The sequence below is a fragment of the Natrix helvetica genome (assembly GCF_964273705.1).
Source record: "Natrix helvetica genome assembly, chromosome: 1".
In the NCBI taxonomy this organism is placed as follows: Eukaryota; Metazoa; Chordata; class Lepidosauria; order Squamata; family Natricidae; genus Natrix; species Natrix helvetica.
The window spans coordinates 19,902,721-19,919,288 of NC_138548.1; the positions used below are offsets into that span (position 1 = coordinate 19,902,721).

Sequence of the window (16,568 nt, forward strand, 5' to 3'; positions counted from 1 at the left end):
TGTAAGTCGAGGATTGCCTGTACCTCAAACTGTCTCCCTCTCCACCCCCACTCTCCTCCACCCCCTTGCCCTCTCTTCTCCGCTTCATACCGCCCAGCATCCTCTGATATCGTGACTGTGACATCCAGTCCCAATGCAGAGACTCTCTTGCACACGGCATCCATGTCGACGATCGAATCAATGCATTCTGGGCCCCCTTCAATGCAGCATTCGGAACCTGGGCAGAAGTGGCAGTTGTCCAAACCCCGGTATCCCACGTTGTGGCCACATTTTTCCAATGTCACCGTTGTGGCCATGCCAGACAGTCCCACGTGAACTACAAGCTGTTTTGAAAACAAGTCAAAAGCTTTCTGTTGCAGAAGTGGAAAAGCAGGTTCATGAAACTGGCACAGTTGAGAGCCAAACTAACGACCTGAGGTCAACATGCCCTTAAATCTTTTCCAAATAATCCCTGGCGTGTACATTCCTCCCATCTGGAAGAAGGAAACGCATGCAATCATAGTGCATGTCCTTAAAGACACAGACCTTGGTTAAAAAAGAAACAAAACTCAACCTCCCTCTACCACCAAGAAAATATAGCCACTCTATATGCGTGTGCCATGACCCCCTTTGCAGTATTTCTGTTTTCTTTTTCTTTCTTTCTTTCTTTCTTTCTTTCTTTCTTTCTTTCTTTCTTTCTTTCTTTCTTTCTTCTTTCTTTCTTTTTTTTGTTTTCTTTCTTTTTTCTTTTCCTTTCTCTTTCTCTCTCTCTCTTTTTTCTTTCTGTTTTCTTTTCTTTCTTTTTTCTTTTCCTTTCTCTCTTTTCCTTCCTTCCTTGCTTCCTTCCTTCCTTCCCTCTTTCTTTGGATTACCATGGGCCTAAGCCATTAAAACCAATTGCCCTTCTCCCCTAGCCTTTAAAGATTGCTGGGAAATGCAGTCATAATATACTCCCTCCCCCCCCCCCCTTTTGGGGTGGTGGTGCTTGTATTTGAATCTAAAGTCCATTCAAAATGCTACTTTTGCCCCTTGAAGCCCTAACTAGCTTGTGGCCACATGACTTTAAGGTTCGCCTCCTTTCTTATATGGAGACCCAGATTTCTCTAAAGGTTCTAAATTTAAGCATGTTTATCTATTGTTCTGTTCAATGTTGCTGCTACTGGGTTTTACAGTGTATTTATGGTTAGGGTGGTTCAATATCTTGCTCTAGTTAAAGTTTACAAATTTTGCTGTTTTGCAAGGTGGTATGCAAACAAGCAAATAAAGTCATACGTAAACTGCTGCTTTGACGCTGGAAATATTGCAAGAGACCTGCTTGATCAGATCATGGATCTATGTACCGTATTTTTTGCAGTATAAGATGCACCAGAATATAAGACGCACCAAGATTTTGAAGAGGTAAATTTTAAAAAAAAATTTTTTTTAAGATGCACCTTATGCTCCCAAAAATACAGTAGTTGAGCAGATGGCCGACTTACAGGCTAAATCAAACCCAGAAGTTAAAAAGCAAGGCGGAATAGAACTTTTCTCCTATCATTCCTGGTCCCAGCTCTGAGACAAACTGAGACTGATGCTTTATTTTAGATACAATGGCTAATACCGTGTTTCCCCAAAAATAAGACAGTGTCTTATTTTCTTTTGACTCCCGATATAAGCACTTGGCCTTATTTCCGGGGAAGTCTTATTAGTTTTGAGGTGCATAAGGCAGTGAGCGTGGTCACTTCATGGCTGCTGCTGTGTTGCAATATTTTCAGCACATGCGCTCAAAAGCCCGATTGGGCTTATTATCTGGGGAGATCTTATTTTCAGGGAAACAGGGGTGGGTTTCTGCCAGTTCTAACCTCTTTGGTAGAAGAGGTTCCACAAATCTACCGAACCGGTTAGAAGAGGTTCCTCACGGAGCGCCTGCCCCGCCCCCCTTGCTCGCTTCCCCCGGCCGTTCCGTCGCCGCTCGCGGGTGGTAGCTTGTGTGTTGCGGCCGGCCTCCTAGGACCTCCCTGAACTTGCCTAGGAGGCATGGCCGCCAGCAAAGCATGGGGCATTCCAGGGCGCCCCCCCACCCCCAGTTCCTCAACTCCCTTCCCGGCAAAGTTTTCCAAGGAGTGGTTTCAAAAGCAGCCTCCCATCCCTTGTGCCCGGCTCCCGCTGAGCTCCAGGAAGGAGGAGAAGAGCCTTTGGGGAGTGAGGAGGAGAAGGGAGGAGGAGGAGGTGCCCGCGCGGGGCTGTGCCAGCTGGGCAACCGGCACTAAGAAAGCGCCTCACAACTTTTGAAGGGAGAAAGGGCGAAGGAAAGGGGGAATGCGGAGTCACCTTTCAGGGACACCGAAGTGGCAGGAAACCAGCACCACCACCAGAGTCTAAAGCTTTTGGTAGCTCCAGACAGGTGAGGCGGGGAGCGGAGACCCAGGAGGTTTCCTTCGCTCCCCTTGCAAGGGAGTAGTAGGCGTCATTTTTGCATTCCTGCCTCCGCTGGACTTTGCGCTCTTCTCCGAGCACTCCTCGCAACTGCAATAGACGTCCAGAAGCGTCTCTTGGGGCTATTTGGGCCTGGGCTTCCAGCCCGACAGCCCCCGCCACTTCTGGACGTCTATTGCAGTTGCGAGGAGTGTGCGGAGAAGAGCATGAAGTCCAGTGGAGGCAGGAAGGTTCTTGGCATTCCCCAGTCGCTTTCGCGGCTTCCCGGAGCGCTGAGAACCATCCTGCCTCCGCTGGACTTTGCGCTCTTCTCCGCGCCTCCCAGCGAGTGAACAAGCAAGCGAGGATCAGGCTGCCTGATCCTCCATCGCTCGCTCGCTCTTTTGCCCGCCCGGACCACTTCGGCGCCGCTCTGGTTACCTCCGTCCGTCCGTGCCCGGCAGCTGCAGTGACATAATCAAGATTAAGAGCGAGAGGGAAGAGCCCGGCCGGGAAAGGGCCCTGCCGCTTCTTAGGCAGGGCTCGGAGGCCCCTTCGCTTCCAAGCCACTTTGCCTTGACGACGTTGCCACAGCTGCTGGGCGAGGACGGACGTAGGTAGCCAGAGTGGCGCCAAGGCGATCTGGGCGGGTGAAACAGCGAGCAAGCGATGAAGGATCAGGCAGCCTTTGAATTGTTGTTCTCTCTCTAAATATTCAATTTAACTGTACCTTTCACTGCCACTTTTGACTTTAGAAGAATCACTTCCAGCTGCGTTTGAGGCTTTGCACACATATTCCGCAGAATCAGTTTTAGTAACTGCTTGGATCTCTAAGAGAGCTGTTCCATTTCCCAACCTGAAGCTGCATTTATCAGAGGATCTAAGACAGTGTTTCTCAACCTTGGCAACTTGAAGATGTCCGGACTTCAACTCCCAGAATTTCCCAGCCAGCATTCGCTGGCTGGGGAATTCTAGGAGTTGAAGTCCAGACATCTTCAAGTTGCCAAGGTTGAGAAACACTGATCTAAGCTCTCTCCCAGCTTTGAGCCACTGGATCTTAATGGGCTATGATCCAACTACATGGCAAGCAAGTTGCAGGATCTTGCCTTAATCTATTGTCACTGGTTTAAGAGGTTGATCAAATACCGGAGGATTTTTAGGTTCTGAAATGTGATAACATTAAGAAAGCAAGAGGAGGAAACTAGTTAGATTATCATTCATCTTAATTTTTTTTAAAAAGTACATATCAAGGTAAGAACAATATGATGCAATGAATTAATTCCATTTTCTCAGTACAATTTTTTTTATAAGAAAAATAATTTTCTGTTGGGTATCATATGGAATTCCGATATTTAGTGAGCATGTTTTAAGATGATATACAAAATGTGTGATATGCAATATCCACTACCTATCTTTTATGCTAAATGTAACATGAATATTGTCAACATGAAGGTCATTTTAAATGTGGAAAAAAATTGTATGAAAATGGATGAATACTTCTAGCTGGATCATAGATGGGAGACAGTGAAATGAATGTACATTTTATTGACATATTTTTATCTATAGGTGCAGATGCTGGTGAGTCATAAAAATTGCGTATGTATGTATGCATGTATGTACGTACGTACGTATGAATTCTGGGAGTTGAAGTCCACAAGTCTTAAAGCTGTCAAGTTTGCACACCTCTGGGTTTGTTTGTTTTCTAAAGGGTTAGGGATGCAAGGGTCTTGTAACCTGACAGCTTTAAGACTTGCGTGCTTCAAATGCCAGAGTTTCTGAGCCAACATTTTGGTTGCTAAGCAAGAGCGTTGTTAAGTGACTTTCACCACATTTTGCAAGTTGGCCACACCCACCCAGTCACATGACTGCCAAGCCACTCCCACCCAGTCACATGACCACCAAGCCACTCCCACAAAACAGGCCACACCTACAGAAGAGGTGTAGCCCACCACTGGTAACACCCAACAAATCCACCTTCTATTGCTTTTGGCCCCATTCCTCTTAAAAATCATCAAATCCTGTCTGCTTTCTAAAACATACACAGCACAGGTAGAACAAATCCAGGGAAGGGTAGTGGAGGTATACCGTCCAGCTCTGCCCACTGAAATGCTTAATTCTTGCCCCCAAGTTAAAAAAAAAGAATGTGCTGCTCTCAGTCACCAAAAGATAGTTCTTTTTTAGTCTTCTCCCTACGCATTGCCAGAATGGGAGGAAGAGAGCAGAACGTGCCCACCCTGGAGAAATGAGTCAAACAGGAAACCTGCCCCCATCTTCTGCCAAGTGGGTGAGAGGCCAAAGCAGTCACTCCAGTCAGGGTCCTCCCTTGTCCCCCCAGGATTGTCCCCTCGCCTCAAAAATCAGGGGTTTGCAAACTGAGCCAGTTTCCTGACACTGGTCTTCCTCAACCTCACCACTGTTCTCACTTCCTTTCACTCACTTGTGGGCTGTGTTTCTTCCATAGGGCGGGAATGAGCCTCTGCACAGCCTGATACTCAACGGGAATCTCGTAGACGTGTAGATCCACATCCTCTCCGAGGCCCATTTTCTCCAACTCCTGGGGGGGGAAAAAAAGGGGGGGAGAGAAAGGTTTCAAAATACTTTGTCACCTAGAACAGGGGTCTAGAACAGGGGACTTTGTTGGTTGGAGAATTCTGGGAGTTGAAATCTGCCATGCTTAAAGTTGCCAAGGTTGGAGACCCCTGACCTAAAAGGATCTCAGAAATGTGTTTTCTCTGTAGCTTCCCCAGCCCTTTGGAACAGCCCCATACCTCAGATTGGGGGGGAGAGGGGCGGTGGCTGGAGGCTGTGAAAACCTGGGTCTTCCCCCAAGCATTGGGCTAGGATGGGGTTGAAACAGGGGGTTAAAGTGATGTGTTTTTATGTTGTTGTTTTTATTGGTCGCTGAGCCACATATGATTGGTCTGCAAGAGACGTGGTCATACGTGTCCTTTAAATTGGCTCTGCAAGCAAACAAGACAGACACAGAGTTCAAGGGATAATTAGAACTGCAGAAAAAACAATTGCTACCAACCTGCCTTCCATTGAGGACCTGTATGCTCCAGGAGTCAAAAAGAGGGCTGTGAAAGTATCTACAGACCCCTCACATCCTGGACATAAAACGTTTCAACTTCTGCCCTCAAAACGACGCTATAGAGCATTGCACACCAGAACAACTAGACACAATGACAGTTTTCCCCCAAATGCCATCACTCAGCTTAACAAATAATTTCCACAACAATGTCAATAATTACTAAGACTGTATTACTATTATTCTTCTCTTCCTTCCTAGTATCTATCTCTCCCTGCTTATGACTATAACCATGCTGCTTGTATCTTTCAATTATATTGTTTTTATTTGTTTCCTAGTACAATTTAGCTTATTATTAACCTTGACTATCACTAAATGTTGTAGCATTTTATTCTTGATGTATTTTATTCTCCTTATGTACATTGAGAGCATATACACCGAAGACAAATTCCTTGTGTCTAATCACACTTTACCAATAAAGTATTGCATTGTACTGTACTGTACTGTACTGTACTCTATTCTATTCTACTCTAATCTATTCTACTCTATGATTTCCACTTAGGTCCAACCATAGTTATTTGGGTACATGGGCTAAAAGGAACTCATAATATTCAGTGGCCGTCTACTTCTAATTATCAAATGCTGAGCCAGGAAGACTGTTTTATGCTGCTTATGCCCTTGCTGGTCTCAGCAGGTGGCACTACCTAAATAGGGCTCAGCCCAATTAGGATTTGGCTAGAGATGCCCACGAAAGATCAGAGCTATAATTAGAAGTCAAAGACGCACGTCTCACCAAAAGGAAAACTATCTTTTTCTTTTACAAAGAAGAGCATTCTATGAAGTTACTAGGATTTACGTTCAACTCAAGGGAGGCTTTAATTTTTTACTTATCCCATAAAGCATACAGTAGCAAAAAAAAATTATAGCAGCGTTAACTGCAGCAAGAAGTATCGGAAATAAGGACGACCCTCCCTCCCTTTCCCCCCGTTAAACCAGGTTTTCTCATACTTGGCAACTTTAAGCTGTGTGGACTTCAACTCCCAGAATCCCCCAGCAGGCAATGATGGCTGGGGAATTCTGGGACTTGAAATCCATACAATTTAAAGTTGCCAAGGTTCGGGAAACAGCGCATTAAAGAAATATTTCTTCATTAATCAGGCAGATGTGACTAGTTAACAAGTAAATCCAAAGAAGACAAGCAAATAACAGTGTTTTGGAAAGGAAGGTGTGTGGTGGACTTTGGGATGGTGGATATCTGGCTTCTGATATGCATAAGGGTTAAAACCAAGACATCTGGAGGATACACAGATCCCTCCACAAAGAAGAGGGAGTCAAACTCTTCTCCAAGGCACCTGAGGGTAGAACAAGAAGCAATGGGTGGAAACTAATCAAGGAGAGAAGCTACTTAGAACTGAGGAGAAACTGAGGAGAACTGAGGAGAAATGGCTGCTGGAAGACTCTCTGTCTGGAAGACTCTGTCCAGCAGCCGGCCCACTACCATAGAGCACACTCCTAGAGCGGCCGCTGCTGGAAGACTCTGCAGCCGAGTTTTGGAGTTTGGAAGCCCGTAGAAGAAGTTATGCTCGGAGTGTGGCGGGGGTGGAACAGGTGCTTGTGCAACCCCCCTCTCCAGCCAGGCAGAGCTCCATGCACTGACATGGGGGGTATCCCAAATGTGCCAAGCCGCGGGAGCTGGGGAGCGGGCAGAGCGCCACGTGCCTCGGCGCCTTAGGGATACCCCCTAGGTCAGTGAATGGCGCTCTGCCCGGCTGGAGAGGGGGTTTGCCAGGCGGTTGCTCGTGAGCTTGGTCACCTCATGGCTGCTTCGCCCCTGAGGCTGTGCCCGGCTCTTCGGGAGCCAGTTCACAAGGGAGCAGCTGCCCGGCAACCCCAAAACAATAAGCCCTCCCCCTATAATAAGCCCAAGGCCATATTTCGTGGGGCAAAAGAAAATAAGACCCTGCCTTATTTTTGGGGTAACACGGTAGGTAGGTAGGTAGGTAGGTAGGTAGGTAGGTAGGTACAGTAGCTAGCTAGCTAGCTAGATACTGGATGGATGGATGGATGGATGGATGGATGGATGGATGGATGGATGGATGGAAGGACGGACACAAACAGAAAGGTCTTGAGGACTACCAGTAAAGGACACCCTGGTGCTTTTGCCCTGTAAGATGCAGGCTCCTGAAATAATAAGCGAAACCCTGGGCCACAGTTCATTTTCTGCATGACCCAGTCAAGCCTCAGAAGATTTGGCCTATGGGCTGAGCCAGAATGGGAAGCTCTCAGGCCTCAATGCTGCAGCCCACAAATCAAACTGGATCATATTGCTCAGCAACAAAACCGCTCACTTGCTTTTTCCCCCCTCTGTCTTACTAAGGTGAATAGCAAAATGCAACGGTCATTGGACAAGCCCTTCAGATTATCCTGGCACAAGCCAGGAACGCTAAAACGAATAAGTCACAAGTACAGCCCTCCCCAGCCACGAAAACATTGCCAATTGAAGAGGCACCAATTACAAATGTGTCTCAGGATCTATCCTGATACAGGATGCAAGGACAACGCTTAGCTCTTAAAATTGGACGCCACATTTATAACTGGAGACTTTAGGCTGGGAGATTAAGAAAAAGAGATTTTATAGTTTGGAGGGCAAGTGGTAGAATTAAATGAGAAAAGCAGTTTGGGGGCAGTGGAAAGAGTTAAAGTTCCCCTTCTCTTGCAAAAAAAAGCCTAATCTAATAGCTCTGAATCTTCTATTGATTTTGGAGAGAGAGAGAAAACAAAACCACTAATTCTGGAGGCATCTGGTTGACAAGAGCTGAAAGAGAATAAGTAGCCTGGGGGACCACTTTGGTATATTAGCAACCATTAACCATGAAAGCTAGAGGGAAGCTATATTCAGGGGCAGTCTACCTTTAGCAGAGCAAGGAATGCTGCTGCTGCTGCTGCTTATGGGCTTCAGAGTTGGTGAAAGGACTCATTTGCCTTCATTTTTAATTCTATGAACAAGGCAACACTGTTTATTTCTTGTCACAATAAGAACTGCAAGTTCAAGAAAAGAAGAGCTTTGCCACACCTTTTGTGTCTGTTGCATTAAAAGCCATCAGCTTTCGTCTTGGTTGCTACTGGTAGTCCTCTACTTATGACCATTGAAAATGGGATTTACACCCAGTTTTGAAATTCCAATATCTGTTGTTGCCCCCCCCCCCACCTGTGGTCATGTGACCATGTTTTGGGTGCTTAGCAACCAACCCACATGTATGGCCGTTTGCAGCATGCAAACCAGGTGGTCATGCAATCGTGATTTATGACATTTGGTGGAAATTGGTCTTTACTTCCACTTCTGGCAAAATTAAAAAAAATTAACAAAATCCTCCCCATAGTGAATAATGGGTTTGTGGAATATCTGTAAAGCTTGCTTTATGACTGCCACATTCACTTAACAAACGCCACAAAAAAAGTTAGTACATTTGGGCGCAGTCATGTGATCTGCTTTACAATTACGATCCGTAAGGACTATTTGTACCAAAGGCAAACCTGGCTCTCCAGCTGCAATGTAACTTCCAGAATGTATTGATTTTGATTATCTCACCACAATCAAATAGACCTCTCAGGGGTTGGAACGAACTATGCTAAAAAAGTATAAATCTTAGAACTAGCTGGAAATGCTAGTGCCAGCACACTGGAATATCTTCAGGCTAGAAAAGGCAGCTCTGGCGCTGTGGATTAAGCCAACTTTCGTGTAGAATAGAATAGAATAAGAATAAAATAAGAACAGAATAGAACAGAATTTAATTCTTTATTGGCCAAGTGTGATTGGACACACAAGGAATTTGTCTTTGGTGCCTATGCTCTCAGTGTACATCAAAAGACACCAAAAGATACATTTGGCAAGAATCATAAGGTACAACACTTAGTGATAGTCATAGGGTACAAATAAGCAATCAAATCATACTAGGAAACGATCAATATAGATTGTAAAGATACAAGCAACAAAGTTACAGTCATAAGTGGGAGGAGACGGGTGATAGGAACGATGAGAAGATTAATAGTAATAGTAATAATAATGCAGACTTAGTAAATACTTTGACAGTGTTGTGGGAATTAGTTGTTTAGCAGAGTGATAGCATTTGTGAGGGAAAATTGTTCTGGTGTGCAGTGCTCTATAGCCGTGATGGCGGACCTAAAGCACGTGTGCCACAAGTGGCATGCAGAGCCATATTTGCTGGCATGCCAGCCATCCCCTCTGGCGCATATGCACGTGCCTGCCAGTTGATTTTCGGACTTCTGGAGGGCCAGCGGAGGCCGTATTCGCCCTCTCCAGCCTCCAGAGGCTTTCCTGATTCGTTTCTGGCTTCCGGAGGAGCTCCGAGGGGGTCAGAGGAGGCCGTTTTCGCTCTCTCCAGGCTTCAGGAAAGCCTCCGGAGCCTGGGGAGTAGTTGTGTGCACATGGGGAGGGAGGGGAGTTGCGCGTGCATGCACATGTAGGCAGGGAGGATTGAATTGGTGTGAGCACATGTATGCGCGCAACAGCACACATAATTGAAAAAGTTGAACCATAAGAAAAAGGTTTGCCATCATTGCTCTATAGCAGTGGTTGTCTACCTTCCTAATGCCGCGACCCTTTAATATAGTTCCTCATGTTGTGGTGACCCCCAACCGTAAGATGGTTTTGTTTTCCATATTTTTTCAAAAATATGTGCTTTCCAATGGTCTTACGTGACCCCTGTGAAAGGGTGGTTCGACCCCCAAAGGGGTCTCAACCCACAGGTTGAGAACCACTGCTCTATAGTCGTTTTGAGGGTAGGAGTTGAAACATTTTATATCCAGGATACGAGGAGTCTGTAGATATTTTCACACCCTCTTTTTGACTCGTGTAGTATACAGGTCCTCAATGAAAGGCGGTATTAAGGCAAACTCCTCTCTTCCTTTGCGGTCAGATAATTTCAAACACCCCCCCACCCCACATTTTATGAAAAGTTTTGGTTTCCCCCCCCCCCCTTACACTTCATTTCAAAATGTTTACGGTTTTACTTGCATTTCGAACGGCTGCCCCTGTCACAAGAAGTGACTCTGAGTAGCATACAGCAAAGAAATAAAACATACATGTCAAAAAAGTCAAAGAGTTTCAAAAGCGTGAGGCACACAACAGTTTAGATGAGCAAGGGAGCCACCTCAAGATCTCCTCAGTTCCCTGGGACGCCCCCCCCCCCCGGCCTGTGACTTAGACAGGACTTGCAAGACATTAACAGGGACGGAGTGACCTCACTTCAGGAAGGAGAATATTCCTTAAGGTGGGTGCAACAGCAGAAAAGCCCCCCCCCCCCGGGCCTTAGAGTAATTTCCTGAGATGTGGGATCCAGAGCATGCCTCTTTGCAGCATGCTGGATCTGATGGGACAGGAAGATGTAGTGGGAGAGAAGCAGTCCCTCAGATCAGAGGTCCCCGACCCCTGGGCAGCGGCCCACTACCAGGCCATGATCTACTTAAAACTGGGTCCTGCAAGCGGTGGGCTGATGCTCCCACTCCTCCCCCCTTCCAGGCCACCAGGCTGCAAAGTTTGGAGATGGTGGCCTCTGATAACATATAAATATAATGTTTAGGTAGGTTAAAGGTAAATGTTTCTCCTGCCCAGGAGGTGTGCTCATCTGTTTCTTAGTTGAGGGAGCCAGCATTGTCTGAAGAAACTTCCGTGGTCATATAGCCAGCATGATTATATACCGAGGCAAACAGAGCGCTGTTCCCTTCCCACTGAAGTGGTACCTATTTATCTACTCACATTTGCATGCTTTCGAACTGCTAGATGGCAGAAGCTAGGGCAAGGAATGGAAGCTCAGCCCATCCTGCAGTGCTCAGCTCTCCAACACAGACTCTCAGCTTTCCAGCTGACAAGCTCAGCATTTTTAACCATTGAGCCATTGCACCTCTATCTAGTTATGTTTAATTAATTTATCTACCTACCTACCTACCTACCTACCTACCTACCTACCTACCTACCTACCTACCTACCTACCTAAATGACTATGTGTGTGTATGTTCCAGCATAACTCTGGAATGCCTTGAGCAATTTCAACCAAACTTAGTACACAGATGACTTACTCTCTGGAAACAAATACTGTGGGGGTAAGACACCCCTAACACCCCTTGGGGTGTGTGTTCTGTTAAGATACAGCCTGTTGCGCCTTAAAATGGCTTCTACTGTACAGGCAGTGGAGTTGCCATGGAAATGGCTTCACAGTACTCCAAAAGGGAGCTCCATCTGGTAAGGGGGAAAATCCAACATTAGAAATTACATTTGGTCCAGACATTTTCCCCCTATAAATACCAGGGCAACACCAGGTTATCGGCTAGTAGAACATAAACAACTCAAATAACCTATGCTGTCTCAGACTTGGGAAAGATTTATTCAAGAACATCTTCCTCAAGAGAAAGTGCCCTCTGAGACCACAACTCCCAGATTCCTCAGCTACGACAGGTTGGAGAACATGGATGTCTCTCTCCCATATGGATGTCTCTCCCACTGGCCTTCTACTTCTCACTTGCACAGTGTCTTGGATTCTGTATGCACACAACTTTTTCAGATCCAGCATCTGTTTGTTGCAGCTGGTATTTCCAGTTTTCCAGAAATGGATAATGGAGAAGGAAGGTGGAAGAACAGCCAAAGTAAGACTCATCAACATCTTCGCAGATGGCCAATTCCTGACAAAGCCTCAACTTTCTTTTTTCTGGCAGCAGGAAGTATCCAGGATAACTCGCGTGGCTGCATCATGAGCAGGCTAGCAGTATCTAATGCAAAACACTTGTCTAGCCAGCTCAATGGGAAGCAGCCTACAGCCAATTTTTTCCTCTCTCCAGCCTGCCAAAGCCATACTCTGCCTGAACTTTCGACAAGATTTTAAATGCTTCATGAAAGACTGTGCAGGGCAGAAAGCAGAAAAATTCCAAAACATTTTGATATATTTTCACACCCAATGAACCACTCTAAACCTTGCACTTCACTCTGGGCTCTCCACAGGTTTCCCTGGGAATGGAAGTATCATATTTTTCGGAATATAAGAGGCACCGGAGTATAAGACACACCAAGATTTTGAAGAGGCAATATTTTTAAAAAAGTTTTTGCACTCAGCACACCTCCCAAAAATGGGCCGTTTTTCCACAAAAATGGGCCCATTTTTTGTCAAAAAAGGGCACGCACAGCTTTTATGAGGCTTATAGAGTGCTCCTGGAGGCGGGGGGGGGGGGGGGGGGACTGAGCACAAAATGGCTTGTTTTTCACTCATTTCTGCCCTTCCAGCCCCCAGGAGCACTTGGGAAGCCTCCAAAAGACTATGCACAGCCATTTTGGTGAAGGGGCAGGGTTTTGGGAGGCCAAAAAATGCTGTATTCAGTGTATAAGACGCACCCAGATTTTCACCCTCTTTTTTCAGGGAAAAAGGTGCGTCTTATACTCGGAAAAATACGGTAACTCTACCACACATGATTCACTTATATTTTTAATAAGGGCATCAAATTCAAAGCAGAAACCATTTCAAGAAAAGGAAACAACATGTGACTATAAAAATGGAGCGACTGAGAATGAGAAACTATCGACCCAGAATTGCCAGTCCTGATGAATTAAGGATTTTTTTTTTAAAAAAACCAACTCATTCTGCAATATTTAGTCAATGATTCAAGGCAGCCTTCCTCTCACGCCTCTGGAAATCTGGAGTTGCTTGGACTACAACTCCCAGAATTCTGTTTTTTATCTATCTTCCAAAGCAAAGGAGAGCAATGATGGCCCCTTCACAACCTGTAGGCTTCAACACCCACAGTTCCTGAAACAGGATATTTCTGCTACTGGCTCAGGAATTCTTGAAGTCCAAGGTCGAAAAGGGGTCAAAGTTGCTCACTTCTGTTGCAGAGTCTCAGACTTGCAGTCTCCAAAGGACACATGTGGATGGAAGATGATGAGAAACATCAGTGCTGAAATCCGCGCTGAAGACTAGATTGGGAAATTGAAAAATATTATGAATTCCAGCATGACGATAGCAAACCATTTCTGGACTGCTGCCAGGTGGGCATAAGGAAAAAATGTTCAGACTTCAAACTCAACACAGCGGAGATTTTAAAACCGAAACAGATCTGGAAGGCACAGGTAGAGAAAGGTTGATTGAAGGGGGAAATGGTTAGGAACCTCAAGGTCCAGCAAGGCACAACGATTCTCAGAGAGAGTGCTAACGACCAGATAACCACAAGGGTATCCACTCGCCACCCACTGGGGGCTGCAGGCGTAAATGGGATGCCCAGATAAGGCTCGGCCCCTAGTCCCTTCTTTATAAAAGCCAAACCAATTTAATTCAAAGGCTGTCACTTATCTCAAATACAGTAATAAATTCGCTGTGGAGCAGGTGGGTAACACATCCGTCCTCACTGAGGGACTGAGTAGAAAGCTGGGTCTGCCTAGTGACAGGGGCGTGGCTTAACAGCTTCATCAGACTCAGTCCTATCAATGAGCGGATGATGTCAACCCAGTCTGGATGCTCCCTCCACCACTATGGAGAACCTGCCATTCTCCACCGTTCAGTCAGAACTGAAGAAGCTTCTTGGATGACAAGTGAAACTTCTGCATGGAAAAACAAGAATGTCCAGTTGCCTTTTGAAAAAGCACCTTTGGGACCATCATGACCTGGAAGACTGAGAATCTCCATGCGGGGCCCTGGTTCTCTCTGAGCTTGCTTGTTTTCTTGCAGATATTCCATTACCCAAACTAGGTAACATCTTCAGTGCTGATAAGGAGAGCAGTTTGCTGTCAAGTTTCTGTTCAGGTGGCTTGCCTATCAGTGTTGCTGGGGGTGGTTCTTAGCGATTCTTTGGTTGGGCTGTTTACTGTTGGCTTCTTTGGCAGTTTCTTGATTGGAGCATTGTTTACTTGATTGTTGGTGTGAGGTTAACCTTGGAGTTAATCAATGCTGATCTGGGTGCTGATTGATGGTGGAGAGATGGCTTGGTTATTTTTGTTTCGTTTTGGGCTGGGAGTCTCTTGCATAGATGATAATATCTATGTGTCTATTGAAAGCTGATATGTCAGAGTGTCATGCTTCTAGAACAGGAGGGGTCAAATTTGATTTCATTGAGGGCCGCATCAGGGTTGTGCCCCGGGGGGGGAAGGGGGTGTGGCCAAGATGGGCATGGCTGGGGTAGGTGTGGCCAGGATGGGCATGGCCAACTCTCATTCATCGAGGCTCATTTTCGGCCGTGACGGCTCCCTGGGCTCCGTTTTCTCTGGCAGAGGGCTGCAGGAGGCAGTTGTGGCTAAAATGGAGCCTCAACGGGTGACATCAAGCTCCATTTTCTCTGGTAGAGGCACTGCAGCCTGACCCTTCGCTGTTTCCAAGACGGCCCCGTGGGCCAGGTCGAAGCACCCCACGGGCTGGATCCGGCCCGTGGGCCTTGAGTTTGACAGCCCTGTTCTAGAAATTCCCTAGCATTTTTGGACTCGCCTTGGTCTAGGATGCCACATTTTCCCAATTGAAACTGATTAAATCTGTCTATATGAGAATCACCACAGACTTTCAATTAAGGAGATACATTTGTACTATCTGGCATGTTGGTTAAATTCACAAAGCAGTTTTAAATATTTTTCTTTTAAAGTATTTACATATTTTTTTTCAGATAAAAGATGTCTTACACAAAAGAAACATCAACTTTATTCGAAGTTTTTGGAGGGAAGTTTTTCTCCCTGTGAATCATGGTTGCATTGTTAAAAATAAAAACGCCTTCGTTTTCTACACCCAGAATTGTTAATATGGCCCAAATGAGAGGCAGGTGCAAAATGCTAAGAATGTTCATTTTTGCCATCTATGATGTCAGAAAAAAAAATTGAAAACAGAAAAGATAAGCAAAAACGAATAAATTATTAAAGAGCTTTACTCTCATTAGTGTACTAGTAAGAACTAGCAATGTTATAGTACCTGGATACCAAATTAACATTTAACACTGCAAACATTAAATGGCATTATTCTCGGATGTGACTGTGTTTTATGTAAAATACATTTTCTGCTTTTCAGTTGTCTTCCAACGTTTTTCATTGGAAAAGCTAAGCAAGTTCCCAGGAAGAAAAAAACTAAATTCTTCACTTTTTGCATTTCAGCTCATCCTTTTCTAATTTGAGACTTCCTCTGTTCTAAAGGGATTCTTCTGCAAACCCAGGGATTATATGCTTGGGTGACAGTGGATGACAGCTGGGATTCATGCATGAAGCAGTAAGTTGGGGAGAAACTACAAATAAAATGAAACAAAAACTGCCTTATTAAAAATCAGACCATTGGAGGATTTAATCCAACACTGCTTACTTTGATTATCCAAAAAGAGATAATTCCTCTCTACTTCCTGCTGCCCAAACCTTCTCAATTGCAGGCTTAATGGCAGGTTGCTGGAACTAAAATCAGTATTTTCTGTATACCAACTTTTCTTTTGTTAGGCTTTACAACTCTTTAAATCTTCCCTAATGGTCTTCCCTGAATTATCAAACCCCATATTTTGTGCATCTTTTCAGAGTCCAAAGATCATGCTTGACCATCCTATCTCAAGTTGGGTGGTTCCGATTAAAGAAGAGTAGCTCAGGACTGAAATGAGGGTCCTTGGTGCTGAGTTTGGTTGTTTTTTGCAGACGTCTCATTACCAAACTAGGTAACATTATCAGTGCATTACCTAGGGTTGGGTAATGAAACATCTACAAGGAAACAAGCAGGCTCAGAGGACCCAAGGACACCTCAAGTTTGGTCACCACGATGTAAAAAAGGTGTTGAGACTCTAGAAAGAGTTCCAGAGAAGAGCAGCAAAAATGATTAGGGGACTGGAGATGAAAACATATGAGGAACGGTTGCAGGAACTGGGTATGTTTAGTTTAATGAAAAGAAGGACTAGGGGAGACATGATAGCAGTGTTCCAATATCTCAGGGGTTGCCACAAAGAAGAGGGAGTCAAGCTATTCTCCAAGGCACCTGAGGGTAGAATAAGAAGCAATGGGTGGAAACCAGGGGTGGGCTCCGGATGCTGCTACTGCCGGTTTGCTCAGGGACATGCTGCGTGCGCATGTGCTGTCCTAAAGAAAGCAAAAAACAAGATGGCGGCACCTGTGGCACCGGTTCGGGAGTGTGGCAGGCCTAGTTACTACCTATTCGACCGAACC

At 45.4% G+C, this 16,568-nt stretch overlaps 1 protein-coding gene across 1 annotated transcript in view; it reads right to left on the reverse strand.

Annotated features, from left to right (window-relative positions):
* PGPEP1 (pyroglutamyl-peptidase I) overlaps nt 1-16,568 on the reverse strand; it is a 44,573-nt gene that overhangs the window by 7,515 nt on the left and 20,490 nt on the right. Inside the window, exons 3-4 of the mRNA XM_081932274.1 lie at nt 4,811-4,927; nt 91-323 (exon numbers count right to left, since the gene is read on the reverse strand). Of these exons, the coding sequence (XP_081788400.1) occupies nt 91-323; nt 4,811-4,927 (350 nt within the window). The remainder of the gene's footprint in view (nt 1-90; nt 324-4,810; nt 4,928-16,568) is intronic.